Source organism: Talpa occidentalis, unplaced genomic scaffold (assembly GCF_014898055.3).
Source record: "Talpa occidentalis isolate TD23 unplaced genomic scaffold, MPIMG_talOcc4v2.1 talOcc4.7, whole genome shotgun sequence".
NCBI classification, from domain to species: Eukaryota; Metazoa; Chordata; class Mammalia; order Eulipotyphla; family Talpidae; genus Talpa; species Talpa occidentalis.
The window spans coordinates 127,841,333-127,865,451 of NW_023605083.1; the positions used below are offsets into that span (position 1 = coordinate 127,841,333).

General features: G+C 48.4%; 1 protein-coding gene across 1 annotated transcript in view; it reads right to left on the reverse strand.

The window, feature by feature from the left end:
* FAM20A (FAM20A golgi associated secretory pathway pseudokinase) overlaps positions 1–23,894 on the reverse strand; it is a 35,224-nt gene extending 11,330 nt beyond the window's left edge. Inside the window, exon 1 of the mRNA XM_037492843.2 lies at positions 23,509–23,894. Coding sequence (XP_037348740.1) covers positions 23,509–23,894 — 386 coding nt within the window. The remainder of the gene's footprint in view (positions 1–23,508) is intronic.
* Positions 23,895–24,119: the final 225 nt, after the last annotated feature.

A 24,119-nucleotide genomic window follows, 5' to 3' on the forward strand; every position in this document is an offset into this window, starting at 1 on the left:
TAAAAAAGAAAAAAGTAATCAGGGCTTCCCCAGTGGCCTAGGGGTTAAGTCTCCATGCTATCACCGCTAAGGCCTGAGTTTGATCTGACCCACATGGCACAGCAGACCTCTCTTGTCTCCCCGCTGCTTCCCTGAGCAGTATGTTTCAGTAGATCTGCCTGTTCTGTTCCCCACTCTGTCTCTGGTGAATCCGATCACCCCCATCCCCGCCAGTTCTGGCCTATACCCCAGTTCTTCTACGCAAAAATAAACAAAATTTTAAAAAATAGAAAAAAGTAATTGAAAGTAAATAAAGTCATGTGCAGGGCCTCCCTGGTGGTGCAAGGCATTAAGCACCTCACTGTGGGGCAATCTGCAGCCTCTGCAGCACAAGTTTGATACCCGGCTGGCCAGGGAGCAACCCACATGGCACAGCAGACCTCTCCTGCCTCGCCCGCTGCTTCCCTCAGCAGTGGATTTCAGTCCATCTGCCTGTTCTGTTCCCCACTCTGTCTCTGGTGAGTCTTCTCACTCCCTGCATCTCTGGCCTGTACCCCAGCTCTTGGATGCATAAATAAATAAATCTTTAAAAGAAAAATACATGGGATGCTAATTAAAAAAAAAATGGGTATCCAGGAGCCTGGTAGAGATATGGAAAAAAAATGTTCATCACCCGTTTTAATTAGGGAGAAGCAGGTTAAACCCACAATAAGACATCACCTCAGACCTGTGCAAATGACGTGTATTAGAAAGTGCTGGAGAGGATGCAGGGAAAGAGGAAACCCATCACACTCTTATTGGGAATGTAAACTGATGTAGCCATTACAGAAAGCAATCTACATTTATTTACCTTAAAAAAATAAAAATACAAATGCCCAAAATACAAATGCCAGCAACCCCACTTTGGACATTTATCCAGAGAACATGAAACATCAATTCAAAAATTCTAAGATCTACAGTGTTTATTGCAGCATTATTTACAATAGTTGGGGCATGGAAATAACCTAAGTAGACCACCAAGATGTGGTCTCCCCACACAATGAAATACTTACTATTTAGCCATGAGCAAAGACAAAAACATTGCCATTTATAGCAGAATGGAAGGAATGTGAGGGAATTATGTGTATCGTAAGGCAAGTCACAAAAAGAAAGGCAAATATTGGATACTTATACAGCAGAAATACAAAGCGAAATACTTATAAAAACGAGTAAACCCCAATAAACAGAGTGGGATTCTGAGGTTAAGAGGGAGGGAGAATGGAGAAAAGGTCTACGGAGCATAAGATGGTGGTGGGGGAGGAAAAAAAAAGTTCTAAACAATGCCATTGTCATGTCCGGTTTCAAGTCTAGTTTGGGAGATAAGGTATATGTCTACAAATAGTCACAGCCCTAAGGCAGTTGTAAATCAACTGCAAGACATGTCGTTTAGATCAAACACTTTCACCTGTTGGAGAATGAAAGCTGCTATGATGAGGCAGACCCAGGAGGACTGACCCAGCACATGGGTGGTGTTGGCTGAGGGGGGATGTGGAGGTGCCCTTGGATGGGGGAGCATCAGAGCATTAGGAGAGACAGGGCACATCTGGAACCTGGAGAGGAAGGTTGAATGAATATGTGATTGCATAACAAGATGGCGGCTCTCCGCCTGGAAAGCAGGTCAAACTAGCAAGTCACCTGGTGAGGTAAACTAATTATTGAAGGTTTGGGTGTTCCCATACACCCGGAGTTCTCAAGCTGTGATCTCTCCCTCTGAGGTCGGCCATGGGTTGAATAACAAAACAAGTATGGCTGAGTGTAGGGTAAGGAAAAATGTCAGGCTTTTCTGCCCTCCCGCCATCAGGATAGATGATGGATCCTTGAGGTCCTGAATGCATGCCTGATGGCGGGCACCTGGTGTAGGGTGTGGGCATAGGTAGATGAGATCCACCTGGGCTAAGACTGGGCATTTAAGGGCGGCGTCACGGGGACGCCAGCAGAAGCCAAGAACGAACAGAAGCCAAGCAGAAGCCGAGAGAAGGCTGGAGAGCCCATAGAGTGAAGACGAGCTGGGGGCTGGGAGGCCTGCCAGCCTCCCGGCCCCCCAGCACCCCTGCCTGCCGTGTACCTGGTAATCCCAATAAAAACCTGCAAAACCACTGAGGACTCTGACTCCTCCTTTACCCCGTCTGCTGGATCAGAAAACCTGCACCGTGTCCATTCCTGACCCTACACTGAGCTTCTTGGGGTGTCAAATACTTTCATTGCTAAATAGTTAAAACTAATACTTTTAGGTTAAAATGTAGGCATATAGTGAAGAAAATGATCTATGCGATCATTTTAAAGATAAACCTGTTTTTGAAGAAAATTTTACTTGGTAGGCCTCCTCCATTCACAGGTGTCCTCTTCCTAACACTTCCTCAGGTTACACCTCCAAGAAGCGAGACCCTCAGGAGTAGATGCTGGTTTTTTCCTGCACTTTCCCCTCGTGGAAGACTTTGGAAAGTGCTAGTACCAAGTCGGACCCTTGAATTGAACAGAGCAGTGTCTGTGGTCACTTACCTCAGTGTTTGGGAGGCTTGGGAGGAATCTGAAAGAATATTTAACCCAACCTGCTGTTCTCCTCATAACTTTCCTATTTATGCTCGACCAGCTCCACAGAAGGGGGTGAACCTGGTCCAGAGTGGCTCCATCAATCAGATCAACCCTATTGGAAAACACTTTCCAATAATAAGGGAAATGTTTTCCACCATGAGTCTTGGTTTTATCCCCTTTATTTATGCAAAACACATTCCTGTTTCACTGACAGTTTTTAAAATCCTTTGAAGATGGTCGTGCAGTGACCTCAGCATCTTCCATCTTCAGGTTAAGTGTTTGTGTTCTCCCTACCTCCCTTCCTAAGCCTTGGGCGTGAATCCACCTGTGGTCTTGGTTCTGTGGGTCCATTTCTCCCTTATTTCCACCACCCAGAATGAACTGCAGCACCCAAGAACCCAGGACAGAGCAGAATGGGACAGCCAGTGTCTCCACTACCATTGATATAGCCAAGGAAGAATTTTTTGGAAAGCACATTACATATCTCTGGGAAAATAGAGATTTTTATGGGTGGCATTATTTCTAAAATTAGTCATCAAGCTTCACCCTCACCTCTGGAAATTGCAAATAAGATGAGAGGCCACCCTGCTGTGTCCCACGGCACCATTGGCCTGAGAGGGGGACAATAGCCAGGCAGTATTCTCGCCACTGGTAGCAGAAGGAAGCCAGAGAGATTCACAGCGTTAGAAGGATTTTTTAAAAAAGACTTTTCAAAAAAATTATTTTTGTGTAGAAGATTGGGGTGCAGGCCAGAGGTGCAGGAGGTGAGAGGATTCACCAGAAACAGAGTGGGGAGCAGAACAGGCAGATCTATTGAAATACACTGCTGAGGGGAGCAGCAGGTGAGACAGGAGAGGTCTGCTGCACCAGGTGGGTAGCTCCCTGGCCAGGGATCAAACAGGCCACAGTGGCTGGCAGTGACTGGCAATAGTTTGATAACACTGAGAATTTAACCCCTGCACCCCCAGGGAGGCCCTTAAAGTGTATTTTTACAAATAACAATATGTGCTTAGGTGTCTCCCTGGTGGTGCAAGGGGTTAAGCACAGCACTGTGAAGCTATCCGCAGCCTCTGCAGCAAGAGTTCAATCCCCGGCCAGCCAGGGAGCTACCCACATGGCGCAGCAGACCTCTCCTGTCTCCCCGCTGCTCCCCTCAGCAGTGTATTTCAGTAGATCCTCCTGTTCTGCTCCCCACTCTGTCTCTAGTGACTCTTCTCACCCGCTGCACCTCTGGCCTGTACCCCAGTTCTTGTATGCATAAATAAATAAATCTTAAAAAAATATGTGCTTAAATTAAGAGCATTTAGCTTTTCAGCCTCTCTGTAGCAGTACTTCATATTGAAAAGAAAAGGCCACCCTCACGCAGCTAGTTCTGGGGAAGGAGGCGCATAGAGCAGACAAGGCCGCCAAAGGGACACCAGGGTGCTAGGACTTTGGTCCCCAAGCTCAGAAGACAGCAGAGGGCTGGGGCTTCTCTCCCAAGAGAGCGAGCCCTGGGCTGCCGTCCAGCCCGGGCGGGGGGAGCTCTGAACCACGGGTGTAATTATTTAAAATGACAGAGGTTAACCCGCTTCAGACCCTAAGTTTTCTAAAAATCAAGGGAAAGGACAAATTGTTGACTGGCTCTGTGGGCCTCCTGCCAGCATTTCCTTACTTTATTAACATTTATTTTTATTTTGGGAACTGGTTGGGCCAAGCTGTAGTTCCCAGGCTCCTCTGAGACTAAACTCTGAGGCTGCTGAACCCTCTTGGGAGTCTGGTGGAAAGACTGGAAAGTTCTGAGCGGAGCCAATCTCCGAACTAGAGCAGCACAGAAGATAACTGAGGAGAGGGGGAAATGATGATTCATGTTGCGCCGGGCGTGGGGACAGGAGGTGATGGCTGGTGGGTTCGGCTGCGGCGGTCTGGGAGACAGCCTTCCAGCCCAAAAGCAGATGGAGCAAATGGGGTGAACTTCTGGACGGGGACAAATTGCTCTTTGGTCACTTCCACATCTGATCGAGTTAGTCCCTCCTTCTTGCTTCTTCAAAGAGTTTTCCTTGTGTAATTGTCTATGCAAATATCACAATGACGGAAACTCTTTTACAATGGGAACCTTGAGGAATTTTAAACAGCCTTATCAAGTAGCATTATTCTCATGCTCTCTTGCATTATTGATGAGAGATTGCAGTTGGCACATCTTTCAAAAGGCAATTTTCCATTTCAAATTTATAATGAGTTTACCCTTTGACTCAACAGTTTCATTTCACGGCAGTTTAGTCTATGAACGATTTGCACCATCCTGCACGATGATGAGGCTCATTACTGTGTTGTTTATGGCTATAAAAATGAAAAAAAAAAAAAAACCTCCACAAATATATATAAGATATATAACTAAGATATAAGATATCTCTTAGATATATAACTAAGATATATAACTCTATATGCAGGGACATAGAAGAAGATCTCATTTAAGAATAGTATGCAGAATGGATTTCACCTTTAAAAAATATGCATCCTATGCACATACGAACATAGGTACGAACGCACAAACATATTGTGCATGAAAACAACGATACCAAATTCTTGTACCTCATGAACTGAAATGGGAAAAAAAAGGGAAGATTCAAAAATGTTGAGAAGCCAGAAATACCAAGCACTGCTCTGCAGTTTGTTCTTCCTTGTTGATGGTGTATTGATCTCAGATTTATTGAGTGTAATAAGTATCTTATACCCTCTCAAAGTAATACAATTTTATTTTCATTAAAATAAAGATGATAAATTCTATTAAAAAAAAGAATCATACCAAACTATCAGTGACTATAGGTCTTGAGGATGATCCTGAACAACTTTCCCTTTTTACTGTAATTTTGCAAATAAACTAATACAAAAAGTTGCATTTACATGTCTCCTCCTTCCTTCCTCCGCTTATCTCCCCATAGAACATCCCTTTCCATCACTCACGCTTTGAATTGTCTCTTCCTGACCTGGCAAACAAGATCTGTATACTTGGGGGCCTCCCTGGTGGCACAAGGGGTTAAGTCTCAGCACTATGAAGCTGTCCACATCCACTGCAGCACCAAGTTTGATCCCCAGCCAGGGAGCTACCCACATGGTGCAGCAGACCTCTTCTCTCTCCCCACTGCTCCCCTCAGCAGTGTATTTCAGTCACCTGTTTTGCTCCTCACTCTGTCTCTGGTGAATCCTCTCACGCCCCATCTCTGGCCTGCACCCCAGCTCTTGTATGCATAAATAAATAAATCTTAAAAAAAAAATCTGTGTACCTGGATAGAATGGTACCAGTGATTTCAGATCAGAATGTCCCTTTGCCTGGGTCCCACTGGTTAATTCAGGTTAATGCGCAAATGACCCAAGATGGGCCAATCTGAGGTTTTCCAAAGGGTTTTCAGGGGAAAACCCTGAGACTAACGAGGAGGTGCTGGTGGGCAACAGCCTGCCCAATATTGCCACCGTGGAGGACACCAAAATCGAAAGACAAGCTGCAGCTGGCGTGGGCTCAAGGCTGCCTGATACTATCAGCAGGGGGCCTGGCCTTGGTGGTTATCTGAAGGAAACACTCCATTCCCCGCCTCTAGCTGGTTTGGGTTGGTTTCATCACTTGCCCTTTACAAGATGTGGGACCCACTTCCCACGTGTTGCACCCCAGCACTGGGTTTGGGAGAGGGTATCAGCCCCACACTGCACAGCTCACACACCACAGAGGCTTGGAGTCCGGCCATCTCACCTACCTGAGGTTCTAAGCAGGATCCGGAAATCCATTCCCTAGAATTCTTAGGCACTTCATTTTTTTTCATAAACAAACAAAACTACTTCCCTCGTCTTATCTTATACACGAGGTGACCTCCTAAGTGCATTTTTCAACCATCTTTGCTACTTCTCAGTGGCTGACTAAACTCTTGTATTTTGTCCAGACTAAATTGGAGTTATTTATTTTTTCTAAATCACCCTCAATTTTTTTCTTGGGATGCCTCCAAGACTTCAGTCCATTGCAAGGGCAGTCTTCACCTACGGGATTTGCGCAAGGACCATCTCCACCTCCCCCAAGTCCAGCATAAACATTTCTTTGTCTCTCCCAAGAATGAACAATACAAAAGGGAAATGAGAAGTTGAGAAGCCTGTCTGAAGTGACAATGATGACAAGGGCAAAGATACTCCCTGCTGGAAGGAGGTGAGTGGGCAGTAGCTTTAATCAGACTGTGAGTTGAGCAAGAACTGATCAGGGGCTCGATAGTAAGAAAGGACATGGAGTTGTATGTCACCAAGCCCTGCTTCTGCCTCTTACCAGCAGAACGACCGTGAGGACTGGGCCACACCCATTGACTTACACCCAATATCTCATGTGATCCTACAGCCACCCCATGAGACATATAATCTTATCCCCGATTTGCCAATGAGAAGATCATGGACAAAGCATGGCTACAAAAAATAGTTTGAGCCTCAGTTTACCTAGTGTGGAAAACAGAGATATAGACACCTATCTTATTGGAGGGCGTGTCGATGAAATGTACTAACATCCAACCACAGTGCAGGCATCCAAGGACGGTTGCTATTTGTAATTATAACTTTTACTGTTTATAAAGATTAGGGGCCAGAGGCCTCCCCTGGTGGCGCAGCGGTTTAACGCTGGGCTGCGAGGCTGCCCGCAGCCTCTGTAGCGCCGGTTCGTTCCCCAGCCTCCGGCGAGGGTCCCACAAAAAGAAAAAAAAAAAAAGATTAGGGGCCAGGTGGATATGTTTTCAAAAGCACAGTTGCAGCAGGTAACTAGACACAACCAGCCTTAAAAGCCAGAGCTAAATCCCCTGGAACACCCATACGCCAGGGAAGGGCTTCAATGCCTATGTTGCATGAGACACCGTCATTTGCATGCCTTGGCATGTCTGCAAGGTTGTGGATCATCCAAGGAGCTCTGGGAGTCCTGCTGGAGCTTGTCTGAGGTCTCGGTGTGCTAACCAAGCAGTAGCCAGGTTATGGTCAAGGCATTAGAGAGAATTAGAGATTAGAGAGAATTTCTCTTTTCTATCCTGTGATGTTCAGGCAGGTGTGGGCCTGGGACACAGGAAGGGGTGTCTGCTGGCGTAGGGAGGGTTGGAAGCCTGGAGATGGGCACTTTTGAAGCCTCTGGTAGGCTAAGTGGGAGCTTGGATTCTCCTTTGCTTCCCGCGATGGGGACACTGAGAGCACATGGAAGGTGCAATCCACGCCCCCCATTCCTTCAGGAATCCTGAGGGCAGAGCCACTGGTATGTGCTATTCATCAGCCAGGTGTGGTGAGTGAGCAGGCAAGGAGGGAGACAGCTATGACTCACAGGCTTCAGGGAGGATTTAGAAGGTTCTGGAAGGCTTGGGTGGGTCCCCACATGCCCAGTCACTGATCACATGGTTTTTGGTCTGTGAAACCTTGGAGCTTCCATTTCTTGTCTGCAGAGTTTGACTTCTCCCCACACTTGGTTACAAGGCATAGATAGACGCCTCTATTATATTTATAGGTTCTTTGTGGGCTGGGGTCTGGTCCTATGGGAATACTTAGGGCATCAGACCGTGCAAATACTGTAAAGCAATACCCTCTGCTGGCCAATGACCCGCGGAAGCTGGGGCAGTGTTGAGGGACAGATCGAGACGTCCATTCTCCAAAACTAAGCAGGTTGTTCCTTCTTAGTTACCAGCAGACACCGTGACCTCCCTGTCACTCCAAACCTCCTTTGAATCGGCAGTTTCACCTCCACAGCCTGCTGGGATGCCTGTGCTCACCCCTCACACCTCTCACGTGGATACTGGAATCTTCTCTTAAGTAATCTTCATGATGCAGCCTCTCGACATCTCCCGTCTGCAAACCCCCCACGTCCCCGCAGCCCCTGAACTCCGGTCCTAACCCCAGCTGCTCCGTGGACACTCTCATGCCGTCTCCTCTCTTTCCGCCAGCCTCTTCCCTCCTGCCTCAGCTCTATTTGACCCTCTCACACGTTGCTCCCCGCTGTGCACTCTCTTCCTTGGAAAGCTTCCTTATTCATCCCCAGAAATCCTTCCCAGCCTTCAGGGCCAAACTCCACGGACTTTCCTCTCTGAAGCTTTTCCAATCCTGCAACTGGATATAATCTTCCTCTCGCGCTCCCTCAAATCCCCACACAACCCCCTTGCTTCTCTTGCTGCCATGTTCTGAGTCAGAGAGAATGAGCCATGATTCCTCAATCCTTCTAACGGGGCCCGGCTTGCCGTCCCTACGAAGCCCAGCACCGGGCCTGGCGCACAGCGAGCACTTAGGTTCACTTTGAAAGAAGGTGGAAGCTCGCAGCTGGCATGGACACATGCCATGTTTGAATATATTTTTGCTATGAGTGGGTTACAGTCTATTCCAGGGGTTTGTTTCTAATTCAAGACAAATCTGGCCTTTCTCAGATTATTTCACTCTGAGTTGTCTATAAATAAAACGTTCTAAATAAGGGACCTCCATGGAAATGGGGTGATGAAGCAGACAAGGCAAAGAGTGGAGGGTAAGAGGGGACAGGACCCCTAAACATGAGACAGAATATCCCTGGAACATTCAGAACCAAGACTTGGCAGAGGCAGGAGGGATAACACTTTATGTTTTTAGTTGGGTGGGGCCAAACTACTTTCCAAATAATGCAATGCACAATCATTTAGAAAGTTCTGGAAAAAACACATTTCTTTTGGTGGGTAGTTTTAAAGGCTGATTCTTCAGCAGCAGAAAGACACTTTCGATAGCCTAAGATATACCATGACACAACAAATGTCCTAAGACCTTATCCCTGTCTCCAGCTGCAGGTGGCTAACGTCTTCTGTGACGCCACCCACTACGTGTCCGAAAGGTGTCTATACTGGGGATCTCTCTACCTGGGCTCAACCTCCTGTTGCCTTTATGGGCCTATAGATCCCTCTCACTGGGTTGAGGGGAGCCTGGGGTTGCCAGAGGGGAGCTAAGCCCAGAGCTTCCTCGAGGAGCCAGGAGGTAAGTGGACCATCATACAAAAGGAACAGTGCTAACCAGCTTGACATAAGGACCCAACCAGCCAGACTCCAACCAGCCTCTGTGGCCCCCACTCACCAGCCAGGTGGCCTTGAGCTAGCCCAGGACAGCTTCCTGACTCACGGCTGTCGCCACACCTGTAAAGAAGAGCTAACAATGGTCCTGCTTCATTGGCTGCTGTGATGAGCAAGGAGTCCATGCGTGTGAGGCTGCCAGGGCTTCTGCTGTGCTGTTACTACCATGTGGGGGAGCATGCAGGGCAGCAAAGAATGCTGGAGCTAGGCAGAAGAGGTGGACCAGAGAGCAGGGAGGATCTGGCTGAGCACCCACGTGTTCTGGCCACGGGGCTTTCGTGTCTTTATGGGAGGTGGTTCTGTATGCAGTTAATTCCAGAACCTGGGATGGGATGGAGAAGCAATCATCTCTCTCCAACTTATTAGCATCACCCTGCTAGGCACATATCCTGGGTGGGAAAGGTGGTTCTTCGGACGTGGCTCAAGGAGAAGTCCACCCAGTATCAGCAGACACTTAGTTTGCTTCTATGTCCTAGCTACTGTAAATGATGCTGTAGATACATATTTTGAGTTGGGGGTTTCCCATTCTTTAGATAGATGTCCAGGACTAAGGTGGCCGGGTCTTATGGTATTTACATTTTCGTTTTTTGTTTTTTAAGGTAAACCCAGGTAGTTTTCCAAAATGGTTGTACCAATTTACATTCCTATTAACAGGATAACCATCCATGGGTGCTGAATCTTATCAAATGCTTTCTCTGCATCTATTGGTAATATGATATTTTTACCATTACTTTTGTTGCCACCCTATATGACATTGATTGATTTCATATATTAAACCATTTTTGCATCCTTGGGATAAATCCCACTTCATGATCTATAATCCTTGGGATATACTATTGAATTCAATTTGTTAGTATTTTGCTGCAGATTTCTGCATAAATGTTCATCAGGAACACTGGCCTGTAGTTTCCTTTTCTTCTGCTGTCTTTGTGTGGTCTGGGTGTTAAGGTAATGTTGGTGTCGTCAGAGAGAGATTCTTAAGTGCTTCCTTTACATTCCTTTATCCACTGACCGCCACTGGATTCTGTGCTGCACAAAACACCTTTTGGGAAACATTAAATATTAACACTGTGATGTGATGACTTATAGAGCGGGGGGATCCTGCAGCTGGAGATGATTCCCACATCCCCAAAATTCTCATGTTGAGGTAATCTGGCAATATTTAGAGACATTTTGTGTCATAATCGCTGGCAGAAGAGCTTAGGGATGCTGCCAGCCGATCACGAGGCACAGAGAGCCAAGCACGACAGAAAATTATCTGGCCCCAAATGTCAGGAGTGCTGAGGTTGAGAAACCCTGGGCTGGAGCCATAGAGTCATGAGCAAATAAAGCTCTTAATCCTGTGATGATGACCTGAAAATTGCCATGATAGATTCTGGGCTCCGTGCAATTTATTATTTTCCATAGACAGCATAAAAGCCTTCCTCGGGGCCTCCTGCTCTCCGTCTCTCACTTCTGCGCAGAGAAAATTGTAAAATGCTATTTAATTGTTTTTCAAAAACCAAATGTGAGTCAGCAGTCACTGATTTATTAGACTTCGACCAATCCAAAAAATAGATTGATAAAACACCAACGTGTTTTTCACAAAGGATGCAATATTGATCCATTGAGATGTCATAGTTTTGGTTCTTTTCATCCTCCAACTTTGCTTTCCTGAAATAAATAATGTCTCTCAAACACACTACACACACACATACACCCCCCCCCCCACACACACACGTAGCCACCTACCCTCCTCAGCCCTGACACTGCTGGCCACTCTCCTTAGTGCAGAAAAGAGATGTGTATCTAAAGGCAGCACTCAGAATGGAGGGGCCTTCGACATTCAGACTCTGGGTGCTCTAAGCATCAAAGGTTCACCAGATTATATTTATTTTTACAAGCATTTAAACTTTGCTTTACTGTCTCTCACTAGAAAAGGGCTTTTGAGGGAGCGAAGGCCGTATACGCAGGGGATTGCCACAGAGGGTTAGGCTGGGGCAAGATTTTCATGGCTCCTGAGCAAATTCCCTTGTGGCTCACCCACAGATTAAATTCTTTGGAGTCCTTGGCTTGTGAGCTGGTGCTAATTTGCATGGCATTATTTTTCCATCTGATTTACCAACTGAGAGGATGACGGCAGCGTGGCCTACTTCCCTCTTCAGCAGAGCAGCCACTTATGTGGTAGGATGAGTTAGTGAGATATTACTGCTTTCTGTTCTTCTGGAATTTCACACAGCCCTGTTCTAAGAAGTAGCTGGACTTTGTGTTCCCGGCGTCACAGGGCGCTCATGTCCAGGACCTGGCAGAAGTTTCCCCTACTCCTTCTCTGGCTTTTTTGTTTTGTTTTTTGAAAACGCAAGTCAGTGAAGGTATGCATAGAAAGGGGGACTGGCTGGAGGTAGGAAGTGCCTAAAGAAGCACCCTTTGGGGGAAGCATGCAAAAGCTCCCAGACTAGGAGAGTTGGCCTCAGCCCTGGGTCTGGCCTGTTTCCAGGAGGTTACCCAAGATGGCGGGAGGTTACCCAAGATGGCGGGAGATGGTTCTTCAGTGCACCCAGGAAATGAGGGACGATTATTTCAGGCACCAGAAACCCAGCCTCAGCAAACACAGAGGGGACAGTGTCACCCACAGGCATGAGACCCCCTGAGGGAACATGGATGTTCTGCTCTGATGTTCTGCTCCCTCAAACCTCAAGGGCCTCCAAGGACCACCCAGCCTGAATTCCCAGCTAACCTAAAACTTTTTTTTTTAAGATTTATTTATTTATACAAGAACAGGGGTACAGGCCAGAGGCGCAGGAGGGTGAGAGAATCCACCAGAGACAGAGAGGGGAACAGAACAGGCCGACGGACTGAAATACACTGCTGAGGGGAGCAGTGGCGAGACAGGAGAGGTCTGTTGTGCCATGTGGGTATCTCCCTGGCTGGCTGGGGATTGAACTGGTGCTGCAAAGGCTGCGGACGGCTTCACAGCACTGCGCTCAACCAGCTTTTAAATGCATAGCTAGAAAGTGACTTTGCTCAGACACCATCCCCTAGAACTATACAGTCCCAGGGACACCTACCTGCAAAGGGGCTCAGACACATGGGTGAGCGCCGGGATTTTGGTGTCAATGTCCCAGCCTTATGCTACTTATTAAACGCAGGATGAGTCTTTTCATTTAGTGTTATTAAAACTTGCAATTGTGGGGCCTCCCTGGTGGCGCAGGGGTTAATGTCTCAGCACTATCAAGCTATCACCAGCCACTGTGGCCTGAGTTCCATCCCGGGCCAGGGAGTTACCCACATGGTGCAGCAGACCTCTCCTGTCTCCCTGCTGCTCCCCTCAGCAGTGTGTTTCAGTAGATCCGCTTGCTCTGCTCCCCACTCTGCCTCTGGTGACTCCTCTTACCCTCCGCATCTCTGGCCTACACCCCACCCAGTTCTTGTATGGTTAAATTAAAAAAAAAAAAATCTTTAAAAAAACTCTAAAAAATTTGCAATTGTGTAGAGCTTAATACAAATGCATTTTTCCAGGGAGGGGGGGGCTCCTTGTGGATACTATCTAATAGTTTATTCAAGCCCTATGAATAGGTCATTCCTCCAGAGGAGAAATTAAGATCCAGGAAATAGAGGCAACACCACAAGAAGTGGGGAGAGAGGGTGATGGCAGGGGTCTGAGTAAGTCCATATAAGTCAGTCACACCCACATGGACCTCCTACCCTGCTTCCTACCTACTCCCCCCTCCCCCCATCTCCCTCAGGCCTGCTGGCTTGTCTGATGTAGGGGAACAGTCTACAGCGTTGAGGTCTTAGAGGGACGGACAGAAGACGGCTCGTTGAAATGGTCCTCCACCAGTCTTGCTTTCTTAGCAGAACTTCTGAAGGATGCTGAGTGAGGGGCAAAGCACCTGGCATGGAACTCCTGGCAGCAGCCAGAGTGGAGCTCGTTGGGGCTGACATTCAGTGCAGAGACAGAGTTGGCAACTAGCTGAACTTAGGGGTGGGAACAAAGGACTCTCTATGAGGGGTGTGGAGTCAAACCCGACAGGTGAGCGAAATCAAAGCCACTGAACTCCAACCAGAGAGCAACCGAAGGGCAGAGCTCAAAGCCACTGACCTCCGTCCAGAGAGCAACTGAAGGGCAGAGGGCAGCTGGATTGACCTCAGGCAATATTGTGAGGTCTGTGTCGGAGCCCTCAGAGGGGTCACTGATCCCTCAAAGCCAAGTGGCTGCAAAACTTTGGGCTAGAAAGGTACTAAAAATAGGTTATAACCGAGGCCTCCCCGGTGGCACAGCGGTTGAGCACTGGGCTGCGAAGCTGCCCGCAGCCTCGCAGCTCCGGTTCGATCCCCGGCCACCGACGAGGGTCCCCCACGGCGCACAGACCTCTCCTGCCGCCCGCTGCTCCCCTCGGCTGTGTTTCGTCCCTCTGCCTGTTCTGTTCCCCGCTCTGGCTCTGGTGAATCCTCTCACCCTCCCGCACTTCTGACTGTACCCAGTCCTTGTGTAAATAAATAAATAAATCTTTAAAAAAATAGGTTATAACCAAGCCCACCTCAGATATTTAAAAAGGATCAATAGAGCAAGCCTTGATGTCTCATTGCAGCAGTGCCTTTACCAGAGGCCCCTTTACCAGAGCAGCCCCTTTATTAGATGAACCCTCTGGGTTCATCACATTGCAAAATATACTCCCAGGTAACACAGGCAAAGTGGCCTTCTGTTCTGTTATTAGCTGTAAATCCTTTAAAAGGTGGGAAGGTCAGCCAAAAATGATGAGCTTGGATTTATAGCGATTGATCTGCAGCCCTTCTTTTTGGCAGTAACAGAGCTAGTGTTCTGTCTGGGCTAATTGTAATTTGGAATATTAAAGCCACCTCATCTCCATATATGCTAATGTTTCTTCCTGACTCTTGTGGCAGGGGATGCTGTGCTTAGCACATTAAAAGTAGTATTTTCTTGGGCCTCTCCTGGTGGCGCAGACTGTTGAGGGCGCGCTGTGAAGCTGCCCGCAGCCTCTGCAGTGCTGGTTCAATCCCGGCCTGCCGGCGAGGGTCCCACATGGTAAGGCAGACCTCTCCTGTCACACCCGCTGCTCCCCTCAGCAGTGTACTTCGTCAGTCTGCCTGTTCTGTTCCCTGCTCTGTCTCTGGTGAATCCTCCTACCCTCCTGCACATCTGGCCTGTACTCTGGCTCTTGTATAATAAATAAATAAATCTTTAAAAAAAGTAGTATTTTCTCATTAAGATATAAATTAACAAGTGGACTGGCCAGAACAGTGAGCACCAGAGATGACCAGCGGCCACTTCCTGTCAGTCTGCTATTAGTCCAGCTACTTCAGAAATTACATCCTCCCCATGCACCACACACACACTTGCACACACATGTACTCACATGTATACACACACATGGAGGCACAGACATAGACGTATATATCTATGCACACATGTCCTTCTGAGCGAAACTTGGTCAGCTCATCTTTCTCAATCACTTGACTTGAAATGACAGGAATCCTGCAGATTCCAGGATCCACTCCCATTGGAGTGGAGGTTTGAGGTGTGTGTTTGGGAAGGGAGGAGGTAAGGGGTTGTGCACAAAGCTTGGATTTTAGGCACATCAATTTTGGAAAAAAAAAAATACTTTTACTCTATTTTCATATGTTCCAAAATAGTAGTTTCCCCAAATCTTGTAGAAGCAGAATCTTCTTTCCAAAAAACAAAACACAACAAAAACCTCACACCAAATCCTAATTGTATAAAATAGGTAAAACTTGTGATTGCTACAAATCTAGTTACTATGGTAAAATATATAAAATTATTTCTGAAAGTTGATCAATAAGAACGAGAGGGATAATGAGATTGGCATTTCAAACATTCAAAATTGGGGGTCTTATTTCAGCAACCAATCAACTTCTCCATATTGTTTTGGTAGCAGAGTACAAAATATCCTGATAAACACGTAGAAGTAGCTGGGGAGGGAAATCTCACCATCTCAAGATACTTCTCAATCAGACAAAGGTAGGAGGAGAAGCCGTCTGTCCACACAAGTTAGCTGTGGCAGCTGACTGTGCTACAGTGTGTGTGACACAATGGGGTTTGCGTTTGCCCTGATATCAAAATTGCCTTAACTATATTTTTTCAAAAGGAAAACTTAATCATTGTTCAGAACCTGTGAAGGGCCCTGCAGGACCCTGAAATTTCATGAAACACACTTACAGAAATCCTGGGTGAAGTTGTGCAAAACTCAGAAAACTGGGCAGTTCAGGGAACAGGTGTCTTGGTCCTGGTGAAATTCTCTTTTTAGGAGAAGCAGACACCGCCCATGAATGACCTGGGCTTACATCCATTTCTTCTTTAAGTTTCCAGGAAGAGAGTGAGATTGATTTAAAAGAAAGGCCAAATAAGGAAAGGTCCTTGTTTTCTTGGGAGGATTTTAATGCTTGGCAACTGTGCAAATTACGAATTTGTTGCATGAACTGGTTTTTAAAAATTCTATGAAACCCCAGAGCAGCGGTTATAGTAGTCAGAATCTGTTGCAGGTATAAATGGAGCTGAGGAACTTTCAGGCCTCACTGTACTCAGCAGTTTGTGCAAGGCCCTTGGGTTGGTCTTCAGCCCGATCCTGGAAACAGCCTTTGTCCACACTGAGCCACGTGGCGGGAAAACAGAGCCCAAGGGTTTCTAATGCCCCTCCTTCCTGGCGTTGGATTGGTTGGGGGATGGACCTCTGGCTCAAAGCTGAGCCAATCACTGTTCTCTGCTGCTGGGCTGTATTTGCTGACTGGCCAATAAGTGTCTTGCACAGGAGCTTTCTTTTTGGAAGTAGAAACCCTTTTCTCGCTGTTCTCAGGCCTTTTGGGATGTGAAGCTGCAGAAGAGGACTAAGCTAAGCAGATGAACTAAGGTGGAGAGTGGCTGATGGTACTGTGTTCTGGGTACTAGCCTCTCCACATTTCCTGCCCTGCTGGGTCAGTGTGTGCTGGATTTCTGTCACTTGAAACCAAAGCATTCCGATGAATGTAGGCAATGGTTGGCAAAAATAATGAACTATTTTCTAGGAAAATAAACATTACAGAATGCAAATTTTGCTTCAAAATTAAGGGCAATATGGATCTCAGCTCTTGAACTCAGTGTCCAATAAGCCTAGTTTAAAAAATCCTGCAAGGAAACCAGGGTTAAGACAGGCCTTGGTTGGATTATGGAATTGTGGCTGGTCAATCTGCTTGCTCCAGTTTCTCTGAGCGTTCAGAGGAGCACAGAATGCATGCATCACCAGCTGCTGGTTGTGCATAACTCTTGACTCAGTGAAAAAAATATGAGCTGATTTGTGAGTGGAGATACTTCCCCTTTGGGATTTGTAACTAGTTAGCCACGCTAGAAAAGAATTCAGAAATATAAAAATCACATTTGATAAAACTCAGGCCCTTTGGGTCTCTTTGAGTTGGCCAGAAGAGACCATTTTCCCCCATACAGACTCCATTTTGCTTATCATCAAAAATATTTACATAAGCCTGTGGATTTTGACCCAGGTGTTGACAGTTGAAGGCAAATTTGTTATTGGAGAGCTGAACTTGACTTTCTGGGGTTGGGCAGCTCTGATTATTTTCTGCCAGCAGAGATCTTTTCTTACCCAGGAGATATCTGTTTTCTAAAATCCCAGCTCTTCTCAGGCCCCCTTATTTTTCCCTTGTGGTCCAGCTTCTCAGTCCATGTGCCCCCCACCCCCACCAATACGCCTCCGTTACCCTCCAGCTCTCCATATTTTGATGAATCTACGACAGCCTCTTCACTTCCCAGGAGGCAGAGTCCTCCATTATTTTCTATTCCCTGGGGCTTCCCAAATTTATCTGGTTTATTGTTAGTGAGTCCAATAAAAAAGGCTCTTTTCTGGTTCTTCACTTTGCCTCTTGCTCGAGCCAAATTCTGCTGGCCGCCCCCAGCTCTTGGCCTCCAAAGTCAGGCTCCAGAGATTGAAAGGCTCTCAGACTCAGGACTGTCCTGATTTCACTTTTCAACTTGAGACCATTCTAAGCGACAGAGCACAAAAGAGCTAAGTCTCATGGCTGCCCCCCAAACCCCCTCTCTCCCCACTATGGCCTTATGTGTGGGCCTGCTGAGGATAACAGGTACAGAGATATTTTTCTGTCCAGAAACTTCTGCTCCACTAAAACAGCAGCTGTTTAGACTGGAATCCCCACTCGGCTTTCAGCCACGCACAAGCCTGCTTCAGCAGAATCCGCAGGCACTCTTCAGCCTCCAGCTTAATGAATAATCAAGGGAAAAACATGGTCAGCACCTGCCAAGGGCCAGAGCAGGGGTTGCTTTGGCTAAGTCAGGGGCTCTGAGTTTCCTGCTATCCTTTAATCGCGACTTCTTGGCTTTTCTTAGAACACACAGGAAGCGGAGGAAATTCCCTCTTCTTGGCAAATGCCACCTTCTCAACTTTCTTTCAGGGCTTTAAAAAAAAAAGGCTTTTATTTAAGCAATTGCAATTGGGAAGAGCACCCCAGATGCAAATTTCAGAGCATCTCAAAAGGGTGGTTTTGTCTTGGATTCCTATAGTGAGGAATAGATAAGGTATAGGTGGGCTGTTTATTGGACAGTTGGGATTGTTTTTATTCAAGGCTTTTTCATTGGAGATCACAGGCCATTAACTGGCAGCCCCTAACCCTGGTATTGTCTGTTCTCAATACTTGTCCTGCAGGTATCTACTATTGCTCTCTCCTGTGGGGAACCATGGAACAGAGGTGTCAGAGTGACCACATGCAAGCTGGGGGCTTTCTGTGCCAGGAGCAAGTGATCCTCATCCTCACACAAGGCTCCAGAAGACTCCATGAGGCTGTGCAATAGGCAGCCATCCACAACTGCATGAAGAACAGGCATCTGCTCAGGGAGGGCAGATTGGTGGAGGAAGATGGAAATGTCTTCGCACAAGAGAAGCTGCAGGCCCTGTGGCCATCAAAGAGCAAAGGGTGGTGGAGCATGGATTCTGGAACCAGCTCCTCTAGGTTCAAAGCTTCCTTGTGGTCTGCAAGCTCCCTGCCATTAGGAGGCAAGTTATATAACCTTTCATCCCCAGCTACCTCTTTAAAGTGAAGTAAATAGTAGTAGTGTATTTGTTTTCTATTGCTCTGTAACCAATGACCACAAACCTAGTGACTTGAAACAACACCCCTTTATTAACCCACAGCGCTGTAGGTCAGAAGCCCAGTGTGATGTGGTTGTGTTCTCTGTGAAGGCTCTCATGGGTTGAAGTTTAGTTGGCTAGGTTGAGTTCCAGCCTGGAGGTTTTGGGGAAAAATCTGCTTCCAAGCTCATTCTGGTTGTTGGCAGAATTCTCTCTCTCTTGTGTGTGTGTGTTTAAGACTACAGTCCCTGTTTCCTTGCTGGCTGTCATCTGGGACCTGATCTTAGTTCCTAAAGGCCCTTCATCATCCTTGCCACACAGCTGGTCTGGGACCTTAATTACATCTATAAAATCCCTTTATGGACATACCAAGATTAGCATTTGATTGAGTAAGGAGAAGGCATGTCTTCACCACGGCCGGAAATGTAGGGCCGCCATCTTGGAACTGTCTGTCACATGCATCTGATTCTAGGGAAGTTGTGAGGTTCATGTTAGCAAACATATGGGCAGTATCTGGCAAAATTCACACATGTTCCAGGCAGGAGGATTTGCATGCAAAGAATTATTCAGTTGGGTTCCCAGGACTGACAAGAACATGGTTGGGGTGAACGAAGAGGGTTAGGTATTGGGAATAATGGGGCCGCTCATAAATATCCCCCCATTCTTGGCTGCATTGTGATATATTTTGAAACAAAAAGCATCTCTCCTGAGTGGATGAATAACACAGATGCCTCCTCTATTCGGGTCGAGAAGGAATGTGAAAGTGGCCTCTGGATAAGCCATCTCAGAAACCATCTGCTTGGAGCTTTTGGTTCTGAGCTTATGATTCTTCCTGCTACAAGTTCAGTGATTCAGAAACCACTAAAATAATAACTTTTTCCAAACTAGTCGAGCAAGACTGTAATTGGGAGAAATGAGAACAGGAAGCAGGATTCCCCTCCCTCTGTTAGCCACACGCAGGTTGTGGTTGGGGGTCCACTTTCTTCTAATCGCGGGAGGGTATTTCCTTTCTTAGCCCAGAGGAGCAAGACAAGGGACTGCTGACTCTGGAAGAAAGACAAACAGCCACCCCACCCCGCTAAGCGTAAGAAGCTCGACTGGCTGCTTCCAAGAAGTCAACATTACAAATGGTCTGGGGTCAGCGTAAGGTGTGTGTGTGTGGGGGGGGGTGGTCGAGGGAGAGAGACAGAGACAGAGAGAAAGAGCATGAGAGTGAGCACATGGGAGCAGAGAGGTGAGGAGTGAAAATCCAGCGACTCTGTGCTTCATTCTACAAAAGCCATGGTGGGAGTTTCAAAAACTCCTAGATGAGACGGTTCTCATTTCCAGCTGAATTCCTATCCATCTCTCCTGGCTCCTTCTTCCCAGCTTCTGGATTTTCTCAAAACTTCCCCTAGACACACGCGAGCCAAATGACTCCCCTTGAACAACTGTCATCTTTGGAAAGCTGTCCAGTCCCTGCTGGGATTTCCAAAGGGATTCAGGGCTGGGCTTTGGTGCAGAGGTGGCGAGTCATGGCGAGTCGGGGAAAGACAGGAGCCTCCGACGGCGGGGAACACAGAAACGGACACGCACTTCTGAGGAATGCTGGATCTGTCACTGCAGGAAAGCACAACCTTCCTGATGCCCGAGGAAGTAGGCCAGGCGAGAAGAGTGGAGAGTAGAGAACCTGCATATATGCTGCAGCTCTGGAGTTTCTGAACCAGGAGACACGACCGTGTTTGACCTTCCCTTGTAAGACCAGAGCATCTTTGGAGAACTGACCCACGCGAGGTGAGCAAGAGGTCCACCCTGCTGACAGTTTTGATATGTCAAATAGAAGGCTATTGTCTGACTTAGGGAGCTGGTGGGCAGGGAAGAGCTCAGCCTGAAGGGGCACCTGTGAGCCAGACCTGAGAGTTACCTGTGCTCCAGGTATGCTCCACCTTCCATCTTTACTTTGAAAGGAAAAGGCTTCTCTTGGCTTGAAATGGTGGGACTACATTTCCCTTGGTCCCCACCTGTCTCCCTGTCTCTATGTCACTATTTAAGGCAGATGCCAACGCTGCCTGATGCAGCCAGGCAAGGGCTGGCTGGCTGTCAGCAGCAGCCTGGCAGAAACATTTCGCCTGATTACATTTCTAACTTGGATTGTGCCACACCTCGTTACATTTTCAGGGGGGACAGAGAGGGAGGGAGGGTAGAATAATAGGCTGAGGTTTTGCAGAAAACTCGAGTGAGGTTTTGCAGAAAGCTCCAGATACCCCCACCCCACACATTTCAACTTAAGTAAGCATTGACATCAATTGACAACTATTGATTGAGAGCCTGCAACATTCTAAACCACGTAGAAGCCCCACCTTCCAAGATGTGACATAAAAAGGTGTGTGGGGGGGCCATTACCTAGCTCCTAGTGGTAATGAGCTCAAGTTGTAGAAAGATCCTTTCTGACTTTCTGCCATTGCTACTTATTAGTGTGGTGCTTAGAGGAAAAGAATCACTCACTCACTAATGGCCTCTTCTCGGCAAGTGGTGAGGAATGCTGATTTAGCTTATTTTATTACCTGCACGTCTCCTGGTGTGGCAGCTGGTTTGCTGATACAATTATTTTGGATAGCAGTTAATGTTAGGTCATTACTGGCTTGGTTGAATCCACATATGTCTATGGGTCCCTGGTTTTTTAAATATTGGCTAGGTTGTGGCTACACACGAGGAGGGTTTGTCTGTGCAGGAGAGCAACAATTAGCAAGGTCATTCCCTGCCTCTTCCTTGGCTGTCCTCGCTAATTATTGTCTGCACTGAGATGTGGCACCTTTTTGCACTTGGCAGCACACACCGGCTCCACCAGCACTGCCACGCATCCTCATATTGACCAGGGCACGCTCGCTCACACACTCACAACTATCTCAGGCGAGAGAACTCCAGGCGCGATTCAGATTCACACCAGCTAATGAGTCTTCCAAGTCCTGTTTTATCCCCAGTCTAAGCAACAATGCACTTGCTTATTAACATCATTGTGTTGGCATTTACAGTGCAGGCTGAGTGAAGGCAGGGTGTCCTGCCCTTGAGGTCCAATTTCAACACTCCTAAGTGTCGCTGACCTTTCCTGCTACAGCCGACAGACCGCCCTAGACATCTCCAGCACCAGAAGGAAGTGATGAGCAAATGCCACAACTGTCACATTCAACCAACCGCACAGAGCGACTCCATTATCTCGGAATACCCAAGGTCACCAGCCCCCACCGAGCGATCCTCGCTAAATGACCAAGATCATTTCTGGGCTGTCACTGTGTTCCTGTGATGCAGAATGGTGTAGAAATTAAGTGCAAAATCAACTGTAGGACAGATTGCTGGGGAAGATTTTTGCACTGCTGCCAAAATATTCCCCTGGATTTTCCTTCAGGATCAAATGTAACACAGGGACCTTTAAGACCACAGAAGTGATATGAAGTGAATGCTCAGCTACGGTTACAAAAACATATGGCGTTGCTCATCCTCAGGTCCACAAGAGACATGTAGATCACTTTCTAAGAGAAAATGATCCCAGTTCACTGCTCCAGGCTCCCGTTATTGATGAAATGACAGTGATATTGAAAACGACATAGTCTTCGAAGCAACCTCCAAATGCCTTTCCCCGGCTCACAATTAGCACCACCAGTTGTGGGCCATCCAACATCCTCTTTCTAAAATAAAATCATCAGCCATAGCACGCCATTGAAATTCACCACAGTGACTTCAGTCAATAGCTTGACCTCTTCGCTTTTCACTTTCTGAAGGATGTTTTCCCCTCCATGCAATGTGAGCACTGCAGAGTCCTTAAAAAATGGGTGGGTGAATGCTGATTTTCTGCAGGGACCTGCGGTGGCCCATCTTCTAGAGGGACTGTGAAACCACCAGGTGAAATCTCAGTTTGAAATCTCTTGTATTCAGAAAAGTGATGGGTGTGGCGCAAATGTGAACTCTGAATGCGAGTGATATTTACACCATTCCAGACTGGAAGGAAGCCTCTGCCATTAGCTGGGGGTGGGGTGGGGGGGGCAGAGGGTGGGGGAGGGTCTCAGGATCCCCCTATGGCAGTAACTCCTCTACCCCTCCCCCTTTGCAAAAACATCCTTCATAATTGTATTCTAAATATGCAATTTTTCTCTTCTCCATCTTACACTGGGTTTTAAACACACCCAGGTGGACTTTTATTGCCTCTAAGTTACAAGCATCAAATCTTAGATCCAAGTCAACCCAATCACCATCATAACAAAACTGCCTTCCAGCAGTTCCCATTCCGCAGAGGGACAAGGCACGTTTACACAGAACAGAGCAGGTGACCTCGCAGGAAAAGGACCCTATGCTCTCTGCCCTCTGACCTCTTGGGGCTCTCTGACCTTGGAAAGTTAAGGAACAGAACTGGATTTTCAGGGAATTAATTGACTTGCTTTCTGGAAGCAAGAGGTAAGTGCTAAACTTACGCAGCCAGCTCTGGAGTTTGGAAACCTCATTTTGGAAACCCGAAGTCCAGCAGGGCGCCCACATCAGGACGCAGAGACAGAAAATGAGGCGGATGGCCCAGGGGACAGAAGTGGGGCGTTGGAGTGACCCAGCGCCCCCGGAGCTGGGCTGGGCGCCCTTGTGCGCCGCTCCTTAGAAACTTCCCGCACCGAGACCCCCTGGGGCCCTGCTCCCAGATCCAGGTGGGGGTCAGGGGGTGCCTACCCCCAGCCGGGTGCCAGGGCCTGGGCGCGGGCGAAGCCGCCGCGGGTCGGGCGGGGCTCGGCAGGGTGGGGAGCGCGACCGGGGCGCGGGGAGGCGGCGCGCGCGGGCCGGGCGGGCGGGGGCCTCACCTGTTCCAGCGGGCCACCTTCCTCCGGTAGTAGCGCAGCGCCTCCTGGCTGGCCAGGAGCGAGTCTTCCGGCCCCAGGAGCGGCGGCTCCTCCGGGGCGCGGTAGAGCGGGTGGGAGAAGAGGGCCTGCAGCTTGGAGCCGCGCTCTGGCGCAGCGCGGGGCCCGGCGGGGGAAAAGTTGCGCGCCGCGGGGTGCGGGTCCGGGGAGGCTGCCGCCGGGTCGGGCGCCGGGGACGGGGCGCGGCGGGGGCACGGGCAGCTCCGGGGGTGCTCCCGGGGGCGCAGCTGGCGCCGCGCCTGGGGCCAGAGGTGGAAGTAGAGGTCCGCGGAGAGCAGCGCGCCCAGCAGCAGCAGGGTCAGCAGGCGGTCCCGGCGCAGCCCGGGCATGGCCCCGCCGGGGCGCGCGCGCGTCTCCGGGGCCCCGGGAACCGCCTGGAGTCCCGCGGGCCGGCCGGGGTCGGTGGGGCCGGGATGCTCACCGCGCGGGGATGGCCCGGCTTGGCGGGGAGGCGCCCCTGAACTTGGAGACCCGGTGCAGGGAGCGCGCGGGCTCGCGCTGGGGGCCGGCGGTCCTTCCCGGCGCGGAGCGCAGCCCCGGGGACGGTGCCCGGC